The sequence below is a fragment of the Pleuronectes platessa genome, chromosome 7 (genome assembly GCF_947347685.1).
Source record: "Pleuronectes platessa chromosome 7, fPlePla1.1, whole genome shotgun sequence".
Classification (NCBI taxonomy): Eukaryota; Metazoa; Chordata; class Actinopteri; order Pleuronectiformes; family Pleuronectidae; genus Pleuronectes; species Pleuronectes platessa.
Genome location: NC_070632.1, coordinates 20,302,813 through 20,328,440, shown reverse-complemented (window position 1 = coordinate 20,328,440; position 25,628 = coordinate 20,302,813). Strand labels below are relative to the sequence as shown.

Below are 25,628 nucleotides of genomic sequence, written 5' to 3'. Positions count from 1 at the left end.
CTTTATAATTAGCTCCAACATTGTCCGGAAACTAGGCCCTAGTTTGACTCCACGACGCCACTGGCACGCTCATTCAAATCAAGCTGCAAAGTATTTTTGGTAACAGCCGTGTCTGGGAGCTCATTGGACGTCTTTCTAGGGTGATCACAGTGTATTTGAGGTGAGGGATGGAGAGGTGCTAATGTGCTGTGGGGTGTTGCATTCCTGATGTGTGTGTGACTTGCCGTGTGTGTTTGTGCTGTTGTGTCGGAGCTGTCTATGAAATAGATGCATCTGGGACAATGCTATAGAATGCTCGGGCTTGTGTGTGTGTGTGTGTGGATTTGTGTCTGTGCTCTCACACACTCCAGCCTCAAACGGGCTTTGACGTGGATCCTTAGCAGGTGGGTGTGACAGGCCCACGTGACTTCAGCTGGAATTCAAGGCTGGGTTTGTCTCATCCCACCACTGCTGTGTCCATGAATCTTCAGCAGAGAGCAGGAACCACTGTGTTTCCTCCGATCCTCCAGCCGTCCTTGCTTCCTGTCCTATGGAGCCGGGCTCGTGTCTGTCCACTAAGAAAAGATGGGATCTGGCTTTGTGCGTCCTTCGCCTTCGCCACAGGGCGCTTCGGAAAAGGTAGAGGGAGAACAGAGAAAGAGAAATAGGCTTGACAGGGCTAATGGGCAAGGGTTTGATTCTGGATTTCAGCTATTAGAGATATATGTGGTTCAGCACCATGGTGTTTGTTATGATTGTTTTAAACATGGGCTCTCTGTAAGACTCACGGAGGAGGGAAGAAAGAGCCAGAGCATTGTGGCAAACTGGGACTGGTTTGAGAGGACTAATGAATTATGATATTTATTTTTCCAGTGCCTCCACCAGGAAGCAAAAATAATAATCCTAAAAACTAGATACATGAAAGAAAGTGAGTTACAATATTATAACAGTTTTGATTCTGAAATATTATAAATGTCTTAATTTATCTGTTAAATGTTTTCCATCAGTAAGCTGAATATCCGTTGGTTTCTGATGCAAGAATGGATTTTGGAAAGCAGATTAATTAATGAATTAATGCTGACAATACAACCCTTAAATGTATGTCCAAGACAGAAAAGCCTGAGTTTTTGTTTGTACCAAATTAATTAATTAATACATAGTAAAAAAGTGACAAATCAGGGATATAGTGCAGTGATAGGCATTATGCCTTTTCTTAAATAATATTTAAATATCACATACGTGCCTATGAGAGTTAACAAAATATTATAACACAAGATGTATAATACAAACAAGGACAATAATATTAATATTATAATCAAATCACAAGTTGTGTATATGTGGTGTGTGCATAGGCATTCAGTGTGAGTGTGTGTTGTAAGGGGTGGGGGTATTTCAAGGACACTTTGCAGCTAGAAATAGATTTAGATTTTCTTTGCAGAGTCACAAATACTTCTTTTTTTTTGTGTGAAAGTAATAACCTCTTTCACATAATGTCCCTGGCCGTGCTCACCCTGTCTTCGAACCACACTCTCCACAGCACCGTGGTTTTATGCAAGTCGTATTTTGCGAAAGTTCCTGCAGCAGATTAACTTTAATTTTACGAGTGGAAAGCAGCAAACGCGCAGTATGTCACTAGTCAGAGGGAGTGTGGGGATCCTAAAACAGCTCAGAAGAGTCATCTTAATAAAATAACCTCGATTATTTTCCTGGCAGACAGTAAATGAAGCAGGGAGTTAATTCAGCTGTTCTGAGACAACATGAATCTGGTTGTGGACAGGGACCATGGAAAACGCCTGCCCATCTTAAACCATGCAAAGCTTTCTTCTTTTTTTCTAATTTAGATTGACAGGCCTATATTGTATCTTATTGTAATGATGAGGCCCAGTTATATTTATATAGATCTGACATCCTCTTTGATTGGCAGTGGTTAATAGAAATGATTTAGAGCCTGCGTCTGAAAACTCATAACGTTATGTTGCTTCTCAGGAGGCTTAGTGTTACCTAGAGGGAGATGGAACCTTTGGTATCAGTGAAGTCCCATGGGAGTGGTGAGCGGGCCGCAGCAGCCCTGCTAATAATTAAGTTTCAAACCAGCAGTTGCACGATTCCTCATTTTTACTAATAACATTTCCACGTCAACGAGGTATTTCCAGGGTTTAATCAACAGAGCATCAGATTCAATTCCATATGAATACGCATTTCATATGGCTGTTTTTCATATGATGAAATAAAAACATTCATATAGATCCCTTAAAACATTTGATGTTTGTAATTTTTTGGAGCATCATCTGGTTTCTTGCTCGGCGACTTATTATCAATAATGTAAAAAACCCAAATGGCGCCAATAGTGGTTAAAAAAAGTTGACCAAACAGCCATTGAGTCGCTCTCCTGGAACAGGAGCTGTTCAATCACATCTGGGCAAATTACAAAGATCGTCTGCCATTTTCAAGAAGTCCCACTACAGCTGCTGAGCGACCCTGAAGCTATTTGGGGCCGCGACTTAATGCTATTTCCATTATTGGGGAATCTGCTGATTGTTTCCTCAGGCTGGGTGAGTTGATTGGAGAATTGCCGTCATGTTTGCAGGTGGATTAGCAGGAATCAAGAGTGGGGAAGTGGCACTGAAACACACACACAAACACACACAAACCCCCCCACACACACAAAATTAAAGACAAAACAAGGACAGACAACACTGAGGCAGGCATAAACAAAAGGAAAACATGAGGATAATGGAAAAGAGTCCAATCATAACATTGGATGTTTGGTATTTTTAATAAGAAAAATGACTACAATTGGTGCCAGTTTTCTTATGATGAACTTGTACATAAATTGACTAGTATTTTACTCCTTGTTTACAATGGATACAAAAAATGTGATGACTCTTTTTTCAACACATCAGAACATTGTGAGAACGTCTTGAAGAGGTCGAGCACCATAGATTATAAACTTGCTTATATCACGTCATATATGGAAAGGGCTCGACAGAAGCATCACAGCATTTTACTCTGCTAAGCCATTTTCTGCATGTGTGGCTTCAAAAGGTTTCTCTTGGGATTTTACGTCCATCCACATGGATTTTGTGACACTCTCGCTCGCTTTAACAAGCAATGGGCGGATGTCATCTCACAATGGGGGGCTTTGTGGCCGGCTGACGTCACTGTAATGTATAAATGCAGAACCCGATGAATGAGTGCCCTATATAAGGAAGAGGGTAAAGGGCACTGCACATTAAAAGATACAGCCGATACACCCACTGGCGCTGTGGATACGGGGACGTTTCTATAGTGGGACTAATGGCTTTTTGTAGAACAGGGCACATGGAGCACACGTGGACGCACAAACAAAATCAGAAATGTGAACACAAACATCCTGTTATGCACGTGTATTTGTGTGTTTATGTTTAGGGGACAAATGTGCTTGTCCTATTGGATCTGCAGGCATGTCACTTAATTCCCCTAACTCAAGGGTTTCTGTGCATGTGTGTGTTTGTCTGTACACATGTTCCACCCCACCAACCATGCAGAGCTGTGTATTTCCAATACTAATTTGATTCCAAGTCAACTGGTTTTGACACGGTGCCGATGTGTGTGTCCGCCTGCTGCAAGTTTATTTCCGTGCACTAACATTTGTGCGTGCCATAGGGGACTTTGTGTATAGATTTTGCTCATTAGCTTCCATTGGCTCTTATCTTTGGCTGTGTTAGCATTTGTTCCTGTGTAGACATCATGCATCATACGTCTAACTGCGGAGCTCAGCCAGTGCAGTGTAGCGTGTGGTCTTGCATCCATTGACTGCCTGTGGGGAGTTTCAGCAGCAGTCAATTCAGCCTCTATGGATCGGCATGAGCCCTGTGGCACAAAGCAAAGCCTGACTGTTTATTGGTTATTATTGGAATCTGCGGTATTTAGATCCAACATGGAGAGCTGCACAAAAACACTGCAGCCCCATTCTAACTGTGGAAATGAACTCACGCTTCAGCCATGCAGCCAATGTTTTTATCCGGAGTGACACAGTACAGTGAAGGGGGAGCAAAGGCATCATTCAGTGCTGTGAAATGCAAATATTCTTTTGGTTGCATTATTTTACATTGAGCTTTTTCTCAGAGCTAGCGGGAGTTTCCTGGTTATGATGCCACTCAATTGATCCGTGTGAGGGAAATTCAGTTGTTACAGTTGCTCAGGGAACAAGTGGTCAATGAAAAACAGGCCATGAATATCACAACATGAAGAAGTGGAAAATAAGAAGAAAAATATCACATGCATTGGAAAAGATTTGTGCAGCTAAGATTTGTGTTGTTGCTAAGGGGCAGCATTATATATTAATTATAAGATAATCTGATGATGCTAATACTTTTTAATTAATGTATACTGCATGGAACAATCTCTGCTCCACTACCTCTTGATGTTAACCAGTAGAATCCTTCAGTGAATTGACCTTTTGCTTCTTAGGCCACATCCAGAGTTCTATGTTATTATTTGAAAACGACTTTTCAAACTAGAACAATCTCAGTCCACACGAGCGTTACATTACAAAATGCAGAAATTAACCTCACAGCAGCTTTCAGCAGAGACAACAGGGTCAGCAATGATTGTAATTGATTTTCCTTGTTGCATTCTACACTGGTGGCTGAGGCAGATGCTGGTTGTTTCCTTGAAGGGGGTCATGTGATAGGTGTCATAGTTTCCAAACATCTCAGTTTCAGCGTGTCCAGACCAAAACACAGCCCCAGAGTTTTCAAATTAAAACATTGTCGGCAGCGTTTTCAAACTTCTCTGTTTAAGATTAAGATTAAGATACATTTATTTGTCCCAAACACATGCACAGACACACTCATGCAATGGTAGGGAAATTGAACCTCTGCTTTTAACCCATCTAGTGCAGGACACACAGAGCAGTGAGCAGCCATGTACGGCGCACAGGGAGCAGATGTTGGTGGAGTAAGGTGCCTTGCTCAGGGGCACTAGACAGGGTAGGGAGAATCCTCTTGGATTTTTGGACAGATCAATCCAGGTTCATCTTTTTGTTGTTTCTCCGTGGAGTCGAACCAGAGACCTTTCTGCCCATAGTCCAAGTTTCTGCCACTAGTCCACCGCCTTTAAGCAGCTCTAATTCAAAAGTAGTGTGGTCACTTGAAAACGTGGCAGTATGGCTGTAACCTTAGTGAAGCTGGAGTTTCATGTTAATCCAATTTATTCAGGTAATCTTTGTATAAGAGATATTTGCATTGTTCTCATTGACACATCTGGTGATAGAGGAGTAGTCAGAGGTCACTCGGAGGTGGCGAAAGATCCACAACACAGTGCACAATATTCCAGTTCAACTTTGTGTCACAACAGCTTCACCACAGGAGAGGCTGCTTATTAGGTGGTGAACCTGCCTCGTTGTGAGGTTCTCACTGCGGTGGATGCCAACAAAACCACCGGAGAAGTCAAAGGACAGAACTCCCTCCCTCCATTGCTTCTGGCTTTTCTCACTCGGTGGCAGTCATCTCATCAATATGCAGCCCTGGTTAATGGTGTGCTGCACCCCAGTCGTGAAGAACTGCAAGAATAGAGCCCTTTATATCAAGAGGCTGCATTTGTAAGCCTCTCATTGTTGTGAATGTTTCGAATGCTGCAATTAAGAAAGGCACAGTCATCCATTTGGTTTGACATTTAGCAACAAAAATTGCAGGTACTTGCTGCGGCGCCTGAAGTAGGGCAGGGACACCCCTGCAATCCTTCTGCCACAGTCACATGGAGGTTGTTTTTATTTAGAGGCAAAATTGTCAGCGTGCTCACAACCTAAAAGATTGTGTGACTGCTCATTGCTTTGTTGAACCCCATAAATACCATTGTTTCCTCATATTATAAATCATAGCCGTTACATCATGAGCACAATGTTTTCATAACCAAAATAAATTTTTGATGCCTAAGAGAAAAAATCTATGAAATTGATTTGAATTCATCAAAATGTTGTGTTTAGAGGGGGTTTTCCCAACACACTGTGTGAATTAATTCTGCTACTGTACAAAGCGAACAAAAAAAGATTGAGAGTTCAGAATGGGTATCTTCTATGTAAAGGTCCGTTTGTGTTTTTCACGGCCAAATTCACAGAAGCCTGTAGAATTGACCAAACATTGTATTTCCAAAAGGAATTGAAAAAATGGTGACTTGAACATTAAAAAGGAAATAAACCACAGTGTTCCTTGTTGGTGCCTCTTGCCATGTTGCTCTGTCTTGATGATTCTCCGTATTTGCCAATGAAAATCCCTCTGAAGCTAAAATAGAAGCTCAGGATTATGGCAGCAGACACTTGCACATTCACAGAGTTCAGGAATGTTGCATTGCACCTTGTGATAATCCATTGAATCGGGAGCTAGTGGTATCGAACAGGACCCCACACAGCTGTAATGTGCAACTACAGGTTACATGGGGGCAGTGCAGCCTGTGCTGTGACGTCAGGCCGCATCCTGTAAATAGCGGTGAGATCTCAGCTCTGCACACAGACAGATACTCTGGAGGAGAGGAGAGAGTGAGTCAGCTGTCCTGCCGACACAAGCCAAGGCAGAGAGACGGAGAGAATGAAAGATTAACGATGAATCAATCCGAGGTAGAGACCGCTGGGACGGATAAGCCGAGCTGAAGGACGCCGGCGGTCTGAATCCCACGCCTTAGCATTGACAGCAGAGGACGGTGCTCTTGTTGCTAAGGAATACCTGTTACCTTGGTGATAACAAGACATATTTAAGGATAACTCATCAGGTTCGAACTCGCGAGCGGTTTAATGCAGCGTCTTGTAAACATGTTAGCAATGTGATGTCCACTGTCGTTAGCAGCAGCAGGGTGTCATCACTGATCTCAAGTCTGTGACGGAATGTGGACGGAACTATTAGATCCAACCAATCGAAAGGCACGGGAGAATAAAGATAACTACTATTACAACTGTTATTTCTCTCTATCTATGTTGATTTATTCTGGATGGAAGAAATACTTGTAGTTATTTAATGGTTATTCAAATGAAAATACTTTTACAATTCCCTTTACATTACATGCAATACCTAAGGTACTAAAGTAAAAGCCCTGTTTGTCAGCTTCATAGCTATATATTATTTGGTTGTTATTAATAATGTATTATTCTGCAAATTATGAGCAAACTTTTAAAGTTGTGGTTTGTAAAGGCTGGGGCCCTTTTATTATTATACATTATAATTTAAGATACAAAGTAAGATGAGAATTTAAGTGTAAGGTTTGTAGTAGTACAGGATATAAAGATGCTAACAATGGAAAGTAGAAACTATACTTGAGCACAGTGATGAAGTAACATTTAGTGTCTGCTCAATGCACACCTATGACAAAAGCTGTATCATAGTCACATTAAACTGACACACACAAAAGATACCAACTTTTTAGTGAACTTGTTTCTTTTCATTGATTTTCTTTTGAAAAACAAACTTATGCAATGTGTGTCATTAAATGAGGTTGGTACAGCGAGACCCAGATCCACCACGAACCAACAGGAATATTGTTGATCTTCTTCGAAGTTGTTCAGTTACTGATTTGATGTTGATGGACGAGGACTCACCATACAGGCTGCAAAAAAACTGGAACCGGTATGAGGGCTTAAATCATCAAAAGAAGTTATATAAAAAGAAAAGAAAGTTTCTGCTTCACAGAAATCAAAAGGAAGTGTCCTGAGAAAGGTTGTCCCAAACTTTCCCAATGTGGACCAACTGAATACAAACCGATCAGTCACCTAAAATAATCACCTTTACGCAAAGTATTATAGACAACTCTACATAGGCAACTTAATTAAGTAAGTTCAAATTTACAAAGCTATTACATTTTTATTATGTAATTCATTTAAAAGTCATTGACGAGCAATTTTGACTTTTTACATTTTTTTGCAGTGTAGCGATGAAATAAATCAAAACAACTTCAACGACCTAAAAAGACGTTTGTCTCTGGTGTCCAGAGATAGGGGCATACTTAGGTTTAGGGAAAGATCACGGTGGGCGTTAAAATGTATACTAGTTGCAAAGGTTCTCACACGGTTACACATGGTGATACACCAGTCGTGGTTAAAAGAAACAAGATTCACGTTAAGGTAATGTTCATCACCTCCAACATCCTCCCTGCTTGGACTTTGTTTCCCTGTAACCTCGACGCCTGACTTCCTCTTCTGCTCTCGTTTCGATACCTATTGACAATGACCATTAGGCTATAAGTGTTTATCAATGGGCACTGGAGGATGATGCCGTCCAGGGCCCTGATCAACCAGAGATAAGCACTTAGAACTTTTATAGCTACTCATCATGCTGACCTCTGGACTATTGTGTTCGCTGACACACACTGTTGTATTTATATCAAAATGGAACCTTGTTTTAACTGCACACATGTTGACATTCTCACTGCTGCCCTGTCATGTCAGCACTTTACAGAAACAGAGCTGTCCAGACACGAGTGCACAGCGTGGTGCGAGGAGGAATTTACAGGGAGGAAAAAATCCAACTGCTTTACGATTTGTTCTGATTTGGTCTTCGGTTTGCATCTCAGTTTCTCCTCCCTGTGGAATCCATCAAATGAAATCATTTCACATTTGTTCTCTGCCACAGTTTTCTCCACATCCTCCAGCACAGCACAACATTTCCACTGCAGTCAGGATGATGAGCTTAGTGACAGAACTGGTTTTCCAGCATGAATGCTGGAGCTTGGACATTGCCGTTGGCTTATTATAGCAACAAGACAAACCTTTCAAGTAGGGTTAGCCCTACACAAACATGTAAACTGATCACACATGCAGTTGTGTGTGGGAGGAGAAATGTCTTCTTCAGCGATTTTGATGCAAATTTGTAGATAAGGCACCCGGGCCATGGAAGACATGTCCGGCTCTTGAAAATCTAACACTTGTGCTATAGATGCCATTGTTGGGTGTTAGGCAAAAAACCTGTGTATGTGTGCGTTTGTGTTCATTATGGCCTGCATGCACTCTTTTACTTGGATTAGGATGTAAGAAGCCGTCTGGGCATGTATATAAGTGTGTGTGTTAGTGTGTGTTAGTGTGTGTGTGTCTGTGTGTGTCTGTGTGTGTGTGTGTGTGTGTGTGTGTGTGTGTGTGTGTGTGTGTGAGGTACATACTGCAGTTATTTACCTCCCCATTAAAATGCAGTGAAAGACTCTTGTCTCATCCTGCTCTCTACAGTCTCTACACACATGTGCTGTTACAGCAGCTCCAGCTTCAAAATACCACTTTACCAATACAGGGTGTACATGTACAAAGTAACTTCAATTAAAATGTGCAGTTAATACAGCCATGTAAACATGCAATATTGCAGGAGAGGGGACGGCGACACAAGCACTCACTTGTTTGATATAAACATGAAATACTTTACACGTGGGACAGTCCTGGTGGTTCATATTTACTTTTCCCACTCGAATCTGAGGCAAGGTACTCACACACACATTCTTTAAGTTGTTGCTAAAAGTTTTTCTGTAATTGTCGGTAAACTAAAAGAATGTAGTTGCTGCAGGAGATGTGCTGTGGTGTAACTACACCTTCTTGAACAGGAAATTGTTGCTCCTAGAGTGTGAATTAGTGCCAATTAATGGAGGAAATTGATTAGTGCCGGTTTGACCAGAGGGGGGGACTCAATCATTCCTGATTGGATAGAGTGAAACCCATTGGTCCGCAGTGGGAACGTTATAAGACATATTGGTTTATAATGCAGATCGTGGTGGTTTTATAAATGTAGTTTGTACAAATCGGATGTTACGGGTAAAGATACAATGCATTTTCTGTTTAACCAAAGAATTGATTAAAAAAATGAATACTAAATGTATTGATACTGCATTTGAGCGAGTCACTCTATGGATCCATGAGGTGATTTGCATCAAATAAAAATTTTATACATACAAAATAGGAGAAAAACAAACACATAGCCCCTTAGTTTGTTAGAGCCGGTGTTTGACCTGCTCACCACTGATGCGCTCTCCACCTCCACCTGTCTGATGGTGTCATTTATTTAGGATGGTGTGATGTACAGTATGGATCAGTGTGGATGGATTCATGCTTGCTTTCTGTATTTTCCTCCTTGGTTCTGTTATTTATTTTCTGCTCCTCTTCTCTGGGCCCTGTCTGAGTCTGTTTTTTGTTAGTCTACAGCTCTCTGTCTTTCTTTTTTTCTCTGTCTCTGTTTGGGTATCTCTTTCTCTCTGTCTTTCAGTCTGTCTCTCCACTATCACCTGCATAATTTTAACCTCTCCCTGTCTGTCTGCCTTTCTCAGTTTTTTCCCTCTCTTTGGCTGGTGGTTAAATTTCTCTTGTTTCTCTCTATATCTGACTTCCTTTCTCTTTCTTTCTCTTTCTCTTCCTCTTCCTCCTCTACATCTCTACCGCTCGCTCTCTGTTTTCTGTCTGTCCGTCCGCTCCATTTCCTCTCTGTTCTGTCACCGCCTCTGCTCTGCTACTCTCCTACTCAGGCGATGTCTTTTCTATCTTAATGTTTTGGCTGCTCGGCACGGGTCCAGGAAGTTATGGGGGTTAAGTGTCTGTACTGCCAATGGCAAGATGAGCAGTATAAAAGCTCTGAGCCTATAGACGTGATGTATCACACCCTACGTGACTGCTTTGGTAAAGAAGCTGCATCCTACTGCAAGGACACCCTCTACTGCCTGTGTGTGTCTGTTGTGTGTGTGTGTTTGTGTGTGTGTGTGCGCACAATTGTAAAACGGCAAGGAAATCTCAATGCCAAGTCATCTTCTGTCTTTATCTGCAGGAAGGGAGGAGCCGTGCCGTTGTGTGTCTGTTTGTGCCTGTTGGCCTTGCCACCAGGTTAACACTTTTTGTCCTGGACACCCTCCTCCCTCTTCCTCTTCCTCTTCCTCCTCCTTGCCCTGCAGTTGCTATGGCAACACACCGAGAGCCTCCATCATGTGTCTGCGCCTGTGACCGCAATTAAATAACAGCTCACAAGCGCTGGCTTTGTGTGTCGACGTGTTTATATATTTTTTCTGTCTTAATTTAGCATTTGATCATGTTACCAGCGTGAAGTGACGCTGAATAAGAAGTGTTTGACGAGCTCTCCCGGGCTCAGCTGGTCTCATTCAGTCTCACGGACATGCTGCTGAAAGAGCCACTTCTCTTTAGATGAAGACTGGATCGATGTTGAAATGTCTGATTGATGAAAACGTCAACCTGTTTGAGTGTGAATGCATGCGTTTTATTCACATCTCAGAACGCTGTCTGCATCTATTATTGGCACGAGATGAAGTTACTTTGCTGACTGTGACTTTGATTATATACCTTTGTCAAAGTACTTTTTACTTTCTAAAAACAATAAATAAATGTGAAGGAATTTCTACAGCACTGCACATTTATCCTAATGTGTAGTTCTTGCACCGATAATCAATGGGGTGTTCCCAGACCGTGTCCCCATCCCTCCACCAAGTTCAGTAGAAATTGGTTCAGTAGTGTTTGCATAATCCTTCTAACAAACAAACACACAGGATAAAACTAACCTCCTCGGAGAATGCGGGGAAAATTGAGGAGAAAATGCTACTGGTTGCCCACAAGAAAATATGATTTAGTTACAGAACATGTTTAAAACTGATGGACACTGTGGAGATATCAGCAACAACATCTAAATATGAAAAGAAAATGTTAGAAATGCAAAAAATCACTGACAGGACGTTAACTTCAGTGAGGTCCTGTCTTTATTTGTGTTGGCTGTGTGTGTGCTAACACATTGTGCACGTTGCCGGTCTGTTTCCAAGCATTGTGCATGTGTTCCTCTTTGTCTATGTAGGTTTGTGTCTAGTTGTGATTCACAGTGTGTTGAGTATGAGGTAAAATTAACACAATATAACTAAAAGCCATTACGTCGTTTTACGATGCCCTAGGATGGCGTAGCCATAGAGGTCTGATGTTACGCACAAGTTCACAAAAATCTCCATAAATATCCATGTGTGCCATGGCAGTGCCCCGCCTGATCACTCATTGTAAGTCGCTCTGGATAAGAACGCCAGCTAAATGCAGAAAATTCGGCCAGGCCTGAAGAGAAGAGGCAGCCTGTGCTCTGCAGCCTGTTCACCCTCCCATGGGCTCAGTTCCATTTCAGACAAGGGCAAGGAAGTGGAACGGGGAGATGAACCCTGAAAAGCTGATGAAGCCTTATCTATGCATCTATTTGTCATTCCAGATATTCTATTTATTATTACGTCTATGTCATTAATCATGTCGTACATTTTAGAAATACCTGCTCTGAATACCCCTTTCAAGGTCGCCAGAGTTTTTACGGTGTGCTACATTTTTCTCAGGAATGAAAGAAGTTGTTTTTCGTTGTGTCTGTTGTTGGACCGTTTCCATTTTATCTGCTGATTCATGACTGAGGGGACGAGTGGGAGTGGATTAGTTCAACCTGACCGTCAAACCATATCTGTCCAACTGTGTTTGACGCTTTGACGACCAATGTCTCTCATTGACTCACGATAGTTACTGTGTTTGAATCCTTCATAAAGTTGTCTCAATACAATGTAACAATAAGAATCAATATGACAAATCTGAATAAGTCCTTTAAGTGTTTGGGCGATAACTGATATTGAGATAATTAGTGGTACATATCACAGTTTACATTTTTTATTATAAACCTAATCATGAAGAAGACTCTTTTATTGTGCTTACTTTAAGAGAAATGAAAGGGAATGCAGGAATATTCATACTGTCTGAGTTTGACTCTACAGAAGTTACAGTTTGTTTTGGACTGTATTGCTGCACTATTCAGACATTAATTATTGAATGTCAATGTGATCATTTTTGAAGGGGCTTAATGTACAAATAAACGTTGTTCCAGGACATACACTGTATACACAGATGGTTCAACATGACTGCTTCCCATAAGTGAAGCCAAAGCATCTTGATCGCCACCTGGTGGCTGGCTGCAGGTTATATATATCCCACCCTCTTCATGTTAGTGGATGGCACAAGGACCAAGATGGTTTCAATCAGTTGTTATGACACTTAAGTAGTTAATTGATGCTATTAAAATGTCATGATTGACAGCTGAGACTGACTCACGATTGCTTAAGCGCATGTATTGAGGGGGACCCCACTACAATGGGTCAATCCTCAGATCAATTCTGCACAGATTCTCCAAATGCTCAAGTTTGCAATCTGGGAGATTTATGCTCTACTTCTTGATAGAGGGTTGAAGTGGAGACTTGTCGTCCATCTTTATATACAGTCTACATTCCAGACTGACTTAATGTCAGGATTTCTAATGCTAATGAAACACAGGACACGGGAGCAGAGTCACGTGTAGACTTAAAATTAGGTTTAAGACAATAATTCAAAATGAACTGACAAAGCGAATGCTGAAGAAGGTACTGGTTCTAACAAGACAGCACAAGAAAACAAGTTGTTTATAGGCAAACAGAGAATCCAGAGTGAAGCACGCCAGCGGAGGCAGGCTGAGCGGGGCAGGTTACAGCAGAGATGTTTGATGGGGATGCTGGGCACAGATTAAAAAACAACAATGGTTATTTTTTGGGGGCAGGAAGGTAACAACAACCTTCCCAAACAACCAGAAAGCGGAGAGGTTGGCTGGTGGACAGGGTGTATGGCAAAATTGGCTGAGTCACTGTGGTGGTACCAGTTCTAATAGAATGCAGTGTCTTAATGGTCTTGATAGAAGACCCATCCAGCAGCACTCACAGACAGGAACAGAACCTGAATGGGGACAGAGCAGAACGCACTGGCATAGTCCATATTTCTTTCACTTAAGATGAATAGCTATAGGATTTATTTAAGCGTCTTCTTTGGACTTGTTCTTCCTCTCACAGAAAACTCTTGAATGAATCAGGTGTTGTTGTGCCTCTGCCGCTTCTTCATTTAAAACAGTGCAGAGAAGTTGTGAGGTTGTCCCTCTTTCATTTGGACTAACAGTCGCTTCGATATGAATTTCTCCATTATGCATGTTCTTAATTTGTTCAGTAACTGGCTATTGATCGCATTAGTTTATCATTATATTTATTTCAAACACAGATATGTGGCACGTCCCCTCCTGAGCTTTGTTTTTCTCTGCAGAAAAACAACCTGTCTTTCCAGAGCAGCGAATGTAAAAGCCTTCATGAGCTCAGTGCAGGATGAATAACTGTCAATGATGCCAGTCAGCAGCACACACTGGAAGAGCTGACATCTTTATATATAGAAATATATAAAGAGTTATTATTTTCATATTAGTCATCTGCTCTTAAAGCGCAGTTCATTTTTGCCCTCGATGTGAGTCATGGCTGCAAATATTCAAATATGTGAGCGTAAATTGCTCAAGCTTATATTTCAAGTTATATCTCAAGTCACATATTTCAAAAATAAGTGACTTGAGATGTTAACTGTCTTTCATCCCACTGTTTTATTTACAGGCCTGAGACCCAGCAGAAAGCCCCAGTGAGCGCCCCTCCTCCCCCGCCACCCCCTCCACCTCCCCCTGAGCCGACGGGGCCCCCGGAGCCGGAGGAGGAGATCCTGGGCTCCGATGATGAGGAGCAGGAGGATCCCGCCGACTACTGCAAAGGTCAGAGCAACACATGAACTGAGCAGACCACGCACACTCGGAAGTCAGTCTGTCCCAGCCCATTACTTCCACTCTCTACGTCTGCTGCTGCAGAGCTCAACAAAGGCGTCCCTGTCTCACATTGTCTCCCCCTCTCCACCGCTGTCCCTGTCTGGATTTTTTCCTCTTTCTTTCTTTCTCCCTCCATCCTGACAGGATTTTACACCGGTGTCACTCTGGGTGCCGGTCTGAGACGCTCATTAGTTGTGACACCGACATCTCAAGGTTGTTTTGCTTGTTGTCAGAGAGGAACGGCAGACTTGTTTCCTGCAGAGGGTCACGATGCCAGAGAAGATTGCACCGACTGCTGAGAGGATCATTTTCACTACAGATTCACTAATGAAAGAAATAGTGCAGCCTGTTTAAAATTATTTCAATTAGTCTATATATGGCATGATGTAATTCAATCACATGTTATAATACTTTGAGACGGCATATATCTCATTGATTAGGTCAATTCTTGAGATTATGTTACACATCTCACATGAGGAAGATGATAGAAAAGAGAAAAGATTGAATCTCTGTTGGGTATTTTTCTCATTTCCACATTCCTGTCAAAAACAGAAGTGTTTTTCATATTATCTACTTAAGACCCTTTATTGGTAACCCTTTTATTTATTTCTGACCATTTGATGTACTTGTATTCGGGCCTTGTACTTTTAAAACATAAAATGCACTTTGTTACTGCACGGAGGTGCATTGAGTAGCTTTCTGTAGTAGTTTTCTGTGTTTGATTCCTCACCTGCCCACCCGGCGTGTGTGACTGTGCTGGTTTTCTTGAAACACCACAAATTATCAAGTTTGTGCTCAACAAAATACACTTCCAACAATGTTGCCCTGTCAGGCACGACTTCTCTCTCTGCCAGCTGGTCGTGTCACTGTGGCAAGAACAAAGACCAAGCTCTACTTTGTTAAGTGAGAAAACATTTTGTCCATTTTGAAGTGAGAATATACTGACGCTAACAACATCAGACCCTGTTAGCTTCAGTGAGTAGAACAAGGCGTCCAATACTGCTTATATATAAAGACGGATAAAAACATTAGAAGCAGGAGTATCACAGTACACAGTGAACTATATCCAGAGATCCAATCCAACTACTGTACCGTGTGTCAACCCTATGAAAGTGGTGGGGGTAGCTGCTGCCAATCCCAGCTGACACTGGGCGAGAGGCGGGGTACACCCTGGATGGGTCATCAGCATATCACAGGACCAACGTACACAGACACACAACCATTCCCACTCTATGGACAATTTAGAGTCTCCCATTAACCCAATTCCAATCTTCAAGACATTAGACTGTTACAGGAAAAGGTATCTGGATAAAAATCATGTAAATGTAGATGTAAAATCCACACAGAAAGAAAGAAAATGTATCTTATTTGATGGCCCATATTCACAAATCCCAAAAGGGAAAACTGGAGAAACCCATGAGAGAGAGCTGCACGTGAGGGACCCCTCTCCCAGGATGGACAGAAGTGCAATAGATGTCACGTGTAGCAGAGTCACGTCAATAAAATAACAATATTAACAACATTGACGACACAGTGTCTGATATAAATGGAGAAGAGTGTAAAGTATTTATACATGAGAAAATGTCTGACAGAGATGAAGGGAGCCAGAATAACAACTGTTAGGATGGAGGTATTGCCAGTAATAGTTGTTTATGTTGGCAGGAATATCGTCGATCCAAGTTCATTCACATTAATTCTGCTAGGCCTTATGTGCAGTCCTGTTTCAAAATAATAAACAGTTAAAATGACATTAACTAAATTGGGTATATCTTTTATTGATTTAATCCAGCAATCTGATTTAGATCTAGATCTCGTATGCTGGACACAATAGTTGGACACATTTTTTTATGATTGATTCTGTTGTGCTGCTGAATAACACTGCATCGTGCTGAGAGATGTCCAACCCATTCATATCAATGAGAGTAGATGAAATGATGGAAACATCCTTCAGTAAAAACAAAATGCTTCCCGGGCACAAGCTCTAATGTTCCTAATGGTTTTAACTTGAATTGCGTTATTGTCTCAAATTAAAAAAATTGAGTGTCAAAGATACAAATTTATTTCTCTCTGTATCGTTGCTTCTCAAAATGTTGCAGATTCATGCCTCTGGGAATGTTTGTGCTGTATTTTCCTCCTGCATCGTTTTTCTCCCACTTGTGGAACACGTCTCTCCTGTCACGTCTCCTGTCTGTTTGACCTCCCTCGCTCTGTGCTGCTCTCCCACCACTTTTTGCTCACTAATGGATTTCATGTCATTGGTTATCTCTCGCAGTCGCCGTAACCTTCATCTTCTCTCTCTCTCTCTCTTCCCCGCTCTCTCTCTCTCTCTCTTTATCTCTCTCAGGAGGGTACCATCCGGTGAAGATCGGGGATTTGTTCAATGGAAGGTACCATGTGATCAGGAAGCTGGGGTGGGGCCACTTCTCCACCGTATGGCTGTGCTGGGACATACAGTGAGTCACACACACAGACACACACAAACACACACACACACACACACACACACACACACACACACACACTGTAAATATAAGTTTTTAAATGTTGCTTCATGCTGAGACATTCACCGCATTAACTCATGACCCAGAAAAAGCGCTTGCATGCTCACAAATGCTGTTCATCAGAGTCCTTCACTTGACCTTGCTCACGCAGACACACAACACATCAAACGTACCCCCCACACACACACAGAGACACACACAGCAACCACACATGCACCTGTTGACAGTATCTGGCACGTCACCACTATGACAGTTGCAACCAACACCATTGTGCACTAGCACCAAAGCCATCCATTTGCACTGTGATGTTGTTTCTGTGTTCACGAGGCAACCGGGGAGGATGGATGACAGTGTCATCAACCCAGTGTCACCTTTCTGTGACACACACACACACACACACACACAAGCACACACACGCACATACACACACACACACACACACACACATGCAAACAGAAACTAATTTACTCATGTCACTGGTGTTAATTACACTGATGGTGGTCATAATCTCGTGAGTTGAAGTTGTGTTACCTGACTCACACTGGACAGTTAATCCCATTGCTTGACAAACACAGACACATTGGATTTATTCACTCTGTCAATATTGAGGCAGATGTCGTTTTCTCTCACTCCTCCATTACTCCTTCTGCCTTTGTTCTACTTCTACTTTCTTTCGTTTATTTCCTTCCTTTCACAACAGTTTTCATTTGAATTTATTTCTCTCTTCCTTCTGTCTTTCATTTTGTTCAACTGTTTTGGTAGATTGCCATTTAAAGTAGTTTGGCTTTTTATACATTGTTGTCGTTGTTTTGCACTGTAGACTACATATTATATACACAATATATACATTACAAAAAATATATAAAAGGCAAATTGTAAATACTAATAATATTCATTACTGATTATTACTTGTTTTTGGTCTAAATATTTTTCAGAAATAATAAAACTAGAATATTACTCTATAGCACGCATACCTCAGCCAAGGCTCCTTATGAAATCCCATTTAAACTCACTATATTCCACTAATATGTCACACCTTGTTAAGCCCTATGAGACAAATTGTGGGGTATACATATGGGCTATACAAATACAATTTGATTGATTGATCAAGATACATTAACTATTTCCTGGTAAAACAAGGAAAAACCCCTGCAATGCATTGTAAAACAAGTTAATCACAATTCCTGGATCCTCACCAACATTTTATGGGTTCTCTATTTGACCCATACAAACTCCTATCACCAAGTTTCATGGTAATCTCTCCAGTAGTTATTTGTCATCTTGCTTACAAACCAATCAACAAACAAACAGAGAGGGGTAAAAACACAACCTCCAAGGTGACAAATATGCTCATTACTGAATAATTCAAGTTTATAACTTGTCCAAGATGATATTTTTTATTTTTATCCAATCAAATTCAAACAAAAATATATTTAATGTACAAGAGGAATGAGCAACATGTATTTACATGTCTTCAATGATGACACGATGTTAATTAAAGTATTATCATTGTCAATTGATTTATTAACTCATTTTTGCAGTAAAATCAGCTCTTAATTTAATATTGTCACATTGGAATTGAGGCCAGACACAATGTCACACAGGTCAAAACACACTGACATACAACATGCAACATGACATGCAATAGTTACAATAGAGTCATGAATACATACCATCAATTACAATAGGTGTGTATGTGGACTGTGATAAGACCAAAGCCGCGTGTTCCTGGTGTACTATCACATGATGACAACTTCATAATAAAATGCCACATAGCTGTCACATTAGCATTTGCAGTTTCAGTGTGGGCAGTGTGAATGCCAAGCTGTCGGCCAATGTTGGTTCAGGTGCTATTTTCATACCTCTCCCATTCACTCATTAGTTAGCATTGCTGCCTCTATCAGCCTGTGGGTTTGTGAGTCACTACGAAATCACAATAATGCATCTTTGTGTGTCTGTGTGTCATTACAGAGTGAAGAACTTTGTGGCGATGAAGGTGGTGAAGAGCGCCCAGCATTACACGGAGACGGCCCTGGACGAGATCAAACTGCTGCGATGTGTGAGAATCTGATTGGTTTGATACGTGTTTCTGAGTCTGTGTTTTTTTTTTATCATTTCATCCTTATCAGTTTTGTTTGTTCCTTTTTCCTTCCTCCCCCTCCCCCTCTTGTTTTTGCATCCTTCAACCTTCTATTTTCCTCCCGTTCTTTTTTCCTTCTTTCCGTCCTTCATTTCTCTTTGCACCTTGCATCTCTCTCTCAGGTTGTCCTTTTTGCATGGTCGAGGCAGAGGACACTCATATCAGAATCAAACATTTCCCCTCATCCTCTCATCGTCTCTCTTTCCTTCTCTCTTTTCTAATTCCCTTTATCCTCCAGTGTTTGCTTCATCTCACTGTCCTCTCATCTTTCAGGTGAGAGAGAGCGACCCCGGCGACCCCAACAAAGACATGGTTGTCCAGCTGATAGATGACTTCAAGATCACTGGAATCAATGGCATACGTATCCTTATCAGGCTCTCGTGTGTGTGTGAGTGTGTGTGTGTGTGTGTGTGTATGATGATAATGTCAGTCCTTGACTCTCCACCCCAGATGTGTGCATGGTGTTTGAGGTACTGGGTCACCACCTGCTGAAGTGGATTATTAAATCTAACTACCAAGGTCTGCCACTGGTGTGTGTCAAGAGCATTATCCAACAGGTAAGTCTCCCACACACACAGACACACACACACACACACACAGACACACACACACACACACACACACACACACACACACACACACACACACAAACACACACAAAACTAATGTACTGGAAGACATCACAATATTTCAGACATGTACATATTAAATAATATAATAACAAAGCGGTTGACAACAGTGACATCTACAGTTTGACATAGTCCTCAGAAAAAAAGTTTTGAAAAAATCAGGGTGTATTATATAGAATAGATTAATGTCATAAACAAAAACATCAATAAACATTCTGACAATTTGAAAAATGGTGACATCGCTATGTAGTGGACTATGTCTTGAATAGTGAGCGATTTTTGGACACAGCATAATCTCAAATTCTGTAGAGCTGTTCTTTCTGACCGGGTTTTTCTTGAGGGTAAGAAGTTAAGAAATCTGTCTCACATTCAGTAACAATGTCCAATATCTTTAGAGATGGACTTTGAAAGACTGGGTCAAAAGACAGAGAGAAGGAAGCGGATTGAGAAATATAACATGAAAAGAATATAAAAGGCTCCAAAGAGCACATCCAAAGCTTTCTACTACAGTGCCTGGTTTTATGCACTTCAAACATTAGGACTTTCAGTCATTTCAGCCCCTGCTGGTGACTCACTTCTCAAAAGCCAAGAGGAAGATGAGCAGAAATTAAATCAGAGTTTTTCCATCAGCGTTTCAGTCTCAGAGCCTCCAAATAAACCAAGGAGGAAAACGGTGAAAGAAAAACAGCAGTCTTCAAGATTGAGAAGATTTAAAAGAACGGCTACTTTGGCATTGAGAAGGAGAGAAGGAAGGACATGGGGAGAGACAGAGGACAAGAACTGAGCACAGAGATAAATACATAAATGTATCAATACAAAAGAGTGTGACTTTTTACCTGAATGTGTTTATAGGTCCTGCAGGGTTTGGACTACCTCCACACAAAGTGTAAAATCATCCACACGGACATAAAGCCGGAGAACATCCTGATGTGCGTAGATGATGCATTCGTTAGGCGCATGGCCATGGAGGCAACCGAGTGGCAGAAAGCCGGAGCCCCACCGCCGTCTGGATCCGCAGGTAGGGACACACTAACACTTGTGATTGATCAATTCTAAAGGAATCGAGTCGCAGTCCATGGGCTTATTGTTCTCTTTGCAGATTTACGGTTAATCTTTATTTATAGTGAAATTAATAAAACATGCATCCTCAAATATGTATTAACACTTTTTTTGTACTGCTAATGATCAAAATTTAAAATTAAGAAATATTATTCACAGAGAAGCCTTTTGTGTCTCCTCCACCACTTGCTGTCTGTTCTTTTCCTCCACTCCTGCTGTTTCTTCTCTTGTCATCATGTTCCTCTGCTGGAAAAAGGGAAATGGTTCTTAAAAAACAGTCTTGATGAACTCAACATGAACCCTGTTCCTTGGGTGAACCCCCAACCGCCCCACCCTCTCCACCATGAGCTGTCAATTCCTTGCGTCAGCCAATGGAGTATTTTTTTTGCCTTGGGGGTAACCAATTACATTGCCTACATTGGGGCACAAAGCAATCCATTGTCATAACAGAGGAGCTATAAGTAGTGAAACAAATCTGTCAGTGACTGAAGAGACTGAGTTAATAAAATGTTCTTTCATCATCATGAGGTTTGGTTGTTGTTTATCGTTTGGGATATAATGAGTTTATATTTCTGATGAGCAGAAAATGCTGCTTGAAATATTGTTGTACTTGCTGATCTGCTGAGCTGGAAACCAGGAGTAAACTACAACATGATGTATTTTAACATAACGTTCAATTTGAAATATTGATCATTGTTGTGGAAATAGGTTTGAAATGGAAGAAATCTTTTGAAAAGTAGAACGTTCCTCATTTGAGGTTAATTGGTTCCGTGAAATTTTTTCAGTGTTCTATATATTTGAACACTGAAGTGTGTAAAAGATCTTGTTCTTGATATATTTTCTCACTTCACCTACAGATTCTGTACGTATCATGTTTTCAAAGAAGACAAACTATGCTCATATTCAGGTTCATTATTTAAATTTGAGTTATTACTTGAAATGGTCATCACTGTCCTCATATTGTCCATTGCTTCAGCCTCTGTCTGAAACGCTTGATTTGAGCACCTGTCTCTCTAAGGTTCCCTTCTTGATGAAGCTCAGACTGCTCTGATTGGTCAGTTAGCCCACCCTGTCGTGATTGGTTAACCGCTCCAAGCGCGTGTAGGAAATGTCGGTCTCCTCGCTCGCTTTACCTGGCTCTGTTAGGGGATTAGTCAGAATAGAGTTAGGAGATTAGCCAGGCGTGCTTTATGCAAATGTTGGGCATTAGAATGATGACATCACAATGGTGCAGAAGCGTTGGTCTGGACTAATGACTGGGTGATTGAGGAGCAGTGTTTTCAGGAGCTCTCTTATAAACGGACCGGAGAACGGTTTAACTTTGCAGAACTTTTATATTTACAGAAACACCCATATAACATGAGAGGAAATAAAAAAACTGAAAAAAGCACATGTCTCATTTAAAAGGTAGCGTGACTACACAACCGAATGATAGATCTTCCAGAAGATGATATTATTGGATGTATTTGAACTTGGTTGAGTGACGGACTGATGTTAGTGAAAGCCTGAAGCCACTGATTGTTGCTGTTTCTCTTTCTGTCTGTCAGTTAGCACAGCCCCTCAGCTCAAACCGGCGAGTATAACAGATGTGAGTATGAAATCAGAGAAATCCACAAACACACTCAAACATAAACACACACAAAAAACAACGAAACATTAAAGTTCAAAGAAAGATACAGTATGTGTCTTCAGGGCATTTCACACTATTCAGTTAGTCAAAGTGCAGGAGAAACAGGGAGAATACTGGGTGCACCACGATATTAAAAATACAATCATAGAATGGTATTAGTCTTTTCTCCCCTGTTTTTCTCAGTATCCATATGAAACTTCCCACCATCTGTAAGGACAGATGCTCACTTCATCCTGAACCTTTAATAAATAGTTATTTTCAGAATATGAGTTATATTCTACGTGCATTATAATTACAACTTTGTGTATATTTAAATGGACTTAAAAAGCTAATTTAACTGTTATATAACATTCGGTTTTTTTGTCCAGTATCTCCAAGGTGTCCTATTTGTAGAAATCTGTTTTCGTCGTTGTGACAATGGCTTATATAGAGCCCCTAGGGTGACATGGGCAGAAAAAATAATAAAGTATGTTTCAGGTTTGCACAAGAAACTTGAATTATAATTGTTTTGCCCGTGTCACCTTAGGGCCTCTTTCTAATATGAACCAGTGGGTGTTCTTTGTGACACTATAATCTAATAAAATAAACATTTTTAAGTTTATTAAGAGTTAATCGCTCCAAATCTCAGTGAATCCCTGTCAACAGGACCGTGTACATGTGGTCGTATTTGATTGACAGTTGCCTAGCAGCGTAACTCTCAGCTGAACGTGATTCCAATGTTTTCCAATTCCTGATTGGTGTATGGAAGACTTTGGCATCAACTTTATCCAAATAACTCCTTCAAAAAAGAAGGAGAGCAAAATCAAATATGTAAACGTGTCGTGTAAAATAACTAAAACATGTCTGACCTTGGCAGGAATTGAGAACAGTTTTAAATACAGTTCTCTGAAGCGTCAAGGAAACCGTGATCCCTTTCTTTCGCTTGGAAAAATTGAAAAATCACAATCAATTCTCGGCAGCATGATTTTCATCGGAAAGCAATCACCGGCTCTCTTAAAAAATGCACAAATATTATGATATGATAAAATAATGCACATCGAAAGTGTTAGGGGAAATTTCATATAAACATCACGCACCATTCAAATACATATCATACTGTTTTATTCCTTGCATTTCTCATGTTCAGGCCGTGTTTTGCCTCCTGTGACTCTCCCTCTTCTTCTCCTCTACTTTTTTTCTCTTCTGAGGCGGGGAAGATTTCCAAGAACAAGAAGAAGAAGCTGAAGAAGAAACAGAAGCGGCAGGCGGAGCTGCTGGAGAGGCGGATGCTGGAGATCGAAGCCCTGGAGAGAGAGGCAGAGAAAAAGGAAGAGAGCGTCAAAGAGGGGGATGATAAAGAGGCACCTGAGCACAACCGGCCTTCATCTCTGCAGACAGCGGCGCTCGGCCCCAGCATGGCCCCGGGAGAGAGCGACGAGGACGACGACGATGAGGAGGATGGGGAAGACGAGGAGGAGGAGGGAGGAGAGAGGGAGAGGCCCACCAGGTTGACGAATCATACATGTGAGTCGTGTGATGAGGTTTTCTTGCTTTATTTCTTCTGGAGTTGCAGTTATACTAATAATAAATACAGTGATCAACTCCACCATGGGAATCCTGATGATTTTAAGGGATCTTTAGAGGAAGGCAGCACATTGGTGCGTGGTCAGCCTCACAGCAAAAGGTTCCCAGCTCGAATCCCAGCTTGGTCGGGGTCAATCTGTAATGTGTAATCTGGTTTTCTCTGGGTCGGCTTCCTCCCACAGTTCCAACACATGCAGACTGGGGTTCTGTTTTTTGGAGACTCTAAATTGACTCTGTGTGAGTGTGAATGGTTGTTTGTCTCTGCATGTTGACCCTGTGCTGACGACCCGTCCAGTTTGGATTATCAGGCTGGAAAAAAGTATCCGTGTTATAATAAGACAAAAAAAAAGTATAAACCCAATTTTAGACCATTAATGTTATTTACACCCCTTATTCCTCGAGGGTTGGTGATGGCTGGAGCAAATCACGGCCCACATTGGGAAAGAGGCGCTTTACATCTGGACAGTTTCGCCAGCGTATCACAGGGCTGACATACAGAGACAAGCTACCATTCACACTCACATTCACGACTAGAAGCAATTTACAGTCTCCAAATAACCTCAGCTGCATGTGTCTGACCTGTGGGAGGGAGCTGGACCAAGTGGAGCAAACACACTCGTGAGAACATGCAAACTTTACATGAGAAGCCCTGGTGTGATCCCAGAATCTTGTTGTTCGAAGACGACGGTGTTAACCTCTACACCCTATATGTAGACCTCAAAATATGATTTGCTCCCCCAAATGTCCTGAGCTTTATTTTACACACATTAACTCTGTCACTATTTACATTTCCCATAAAATGTTTTAAACAAAATCATGTGAATTCGGCTGTATTTGGCTGTGGCTGTGCAGGGACCCACCCCTGCTGGGATGGATCCATTTTTTCGGCCGTGTGAAGTGTCCATGCACATGTTTTATCATCATGTTGTTCTGTGCTTTAGTCTCAATCTCAGCTCAGAGGGTAGTTCACCCGGCCAAGAATACAGTTTAGTACAAACTGACATTTCATTTAGACACTTTAAAAGCCACAGCCTGACATTTCCTGTCCTATCTGTTTTACTTAGAGGCTGTTGTATAAGCTGAGCGCAAAGAAAACTAAAAGTGCCATTTGCAATGAATTTATTATATCGCCTCCTCGCGGCTTTATTCAGCCCTCTGAATCACCCGTCTCTCATTTGTTCAGTAGAGCTGGAATCACATTTCGTCTGAACTCGAACCATTTTGTGTCATTTTAAGTGTTTTTTAAAACATTGGACAAGATGGTAAATGTCCCCTGGTCGTGTCAAGATCTTCTGCACGACTTTGATGATAAGTTGCCAACCACCACCATGACAGGGATCTCCAGGATGTTAGCGGCCATTTCGAGGCTTTAAAATCAAATCTTTTGGAATCTAAGTTGGAAAATGTCATCCTCAGCCCTCCCCTTGTAGAATCTGAGTGTGTTGTACATTTACACTGAACTATTGTTTTTAGTTCATTGAACCATCTTATTGGTTTGTGATGAACAATACCTTGTTATAGATTCAG

General features: G+C 41.4%; 1 protein-coding gene across 3 annotated transcripts in view; it reads left to right on the top strand.

The window, feature by feature from the left end:
- Positions 1–25,628, top strand: part of srpk2 (SRSF protein kinase 2) — a 75,673-nt gene that overhangs the window by 40,226 nt on the left and 9,819 nt on the right. For 2 of the 3 annotated variants that reach the window (XM_053427262.1, XM_053427261.1), the window contains 8 exons: positions 14,377–14,528; positions 16,924–17,032; positions 19,052–19,139; positions 19,494–19,581; positions 19,671–19,777; positions 20,702–20,867; positions 22,456–22,496; positions 23,726–24,041. In XM_053427262.1, coding sequence (XP_053283237.1) covers positions 14,377–14,528; positions 16,924–17,032; positions 19,052–19,139; positions 19,494–19,581; positions 19,671–19,777; positions 20,702–20,867; positions 22,456–22,496; positions 23,726–24,041 — 1,067 coding nt within the window. The remainder of the gene's footprint in view (positions 1–14,376; positions 14,529–16,923; positions 17,033–19,051; positions 19,140–19,493; positions 19,582–19,670; positions 19,778–20,701; positions 20,868–22,455; positions 22,497–23,725; positions 24,042–25,628) is intronic. The other variant, XM_053427263.1, reaches the window with a different exon arrangement.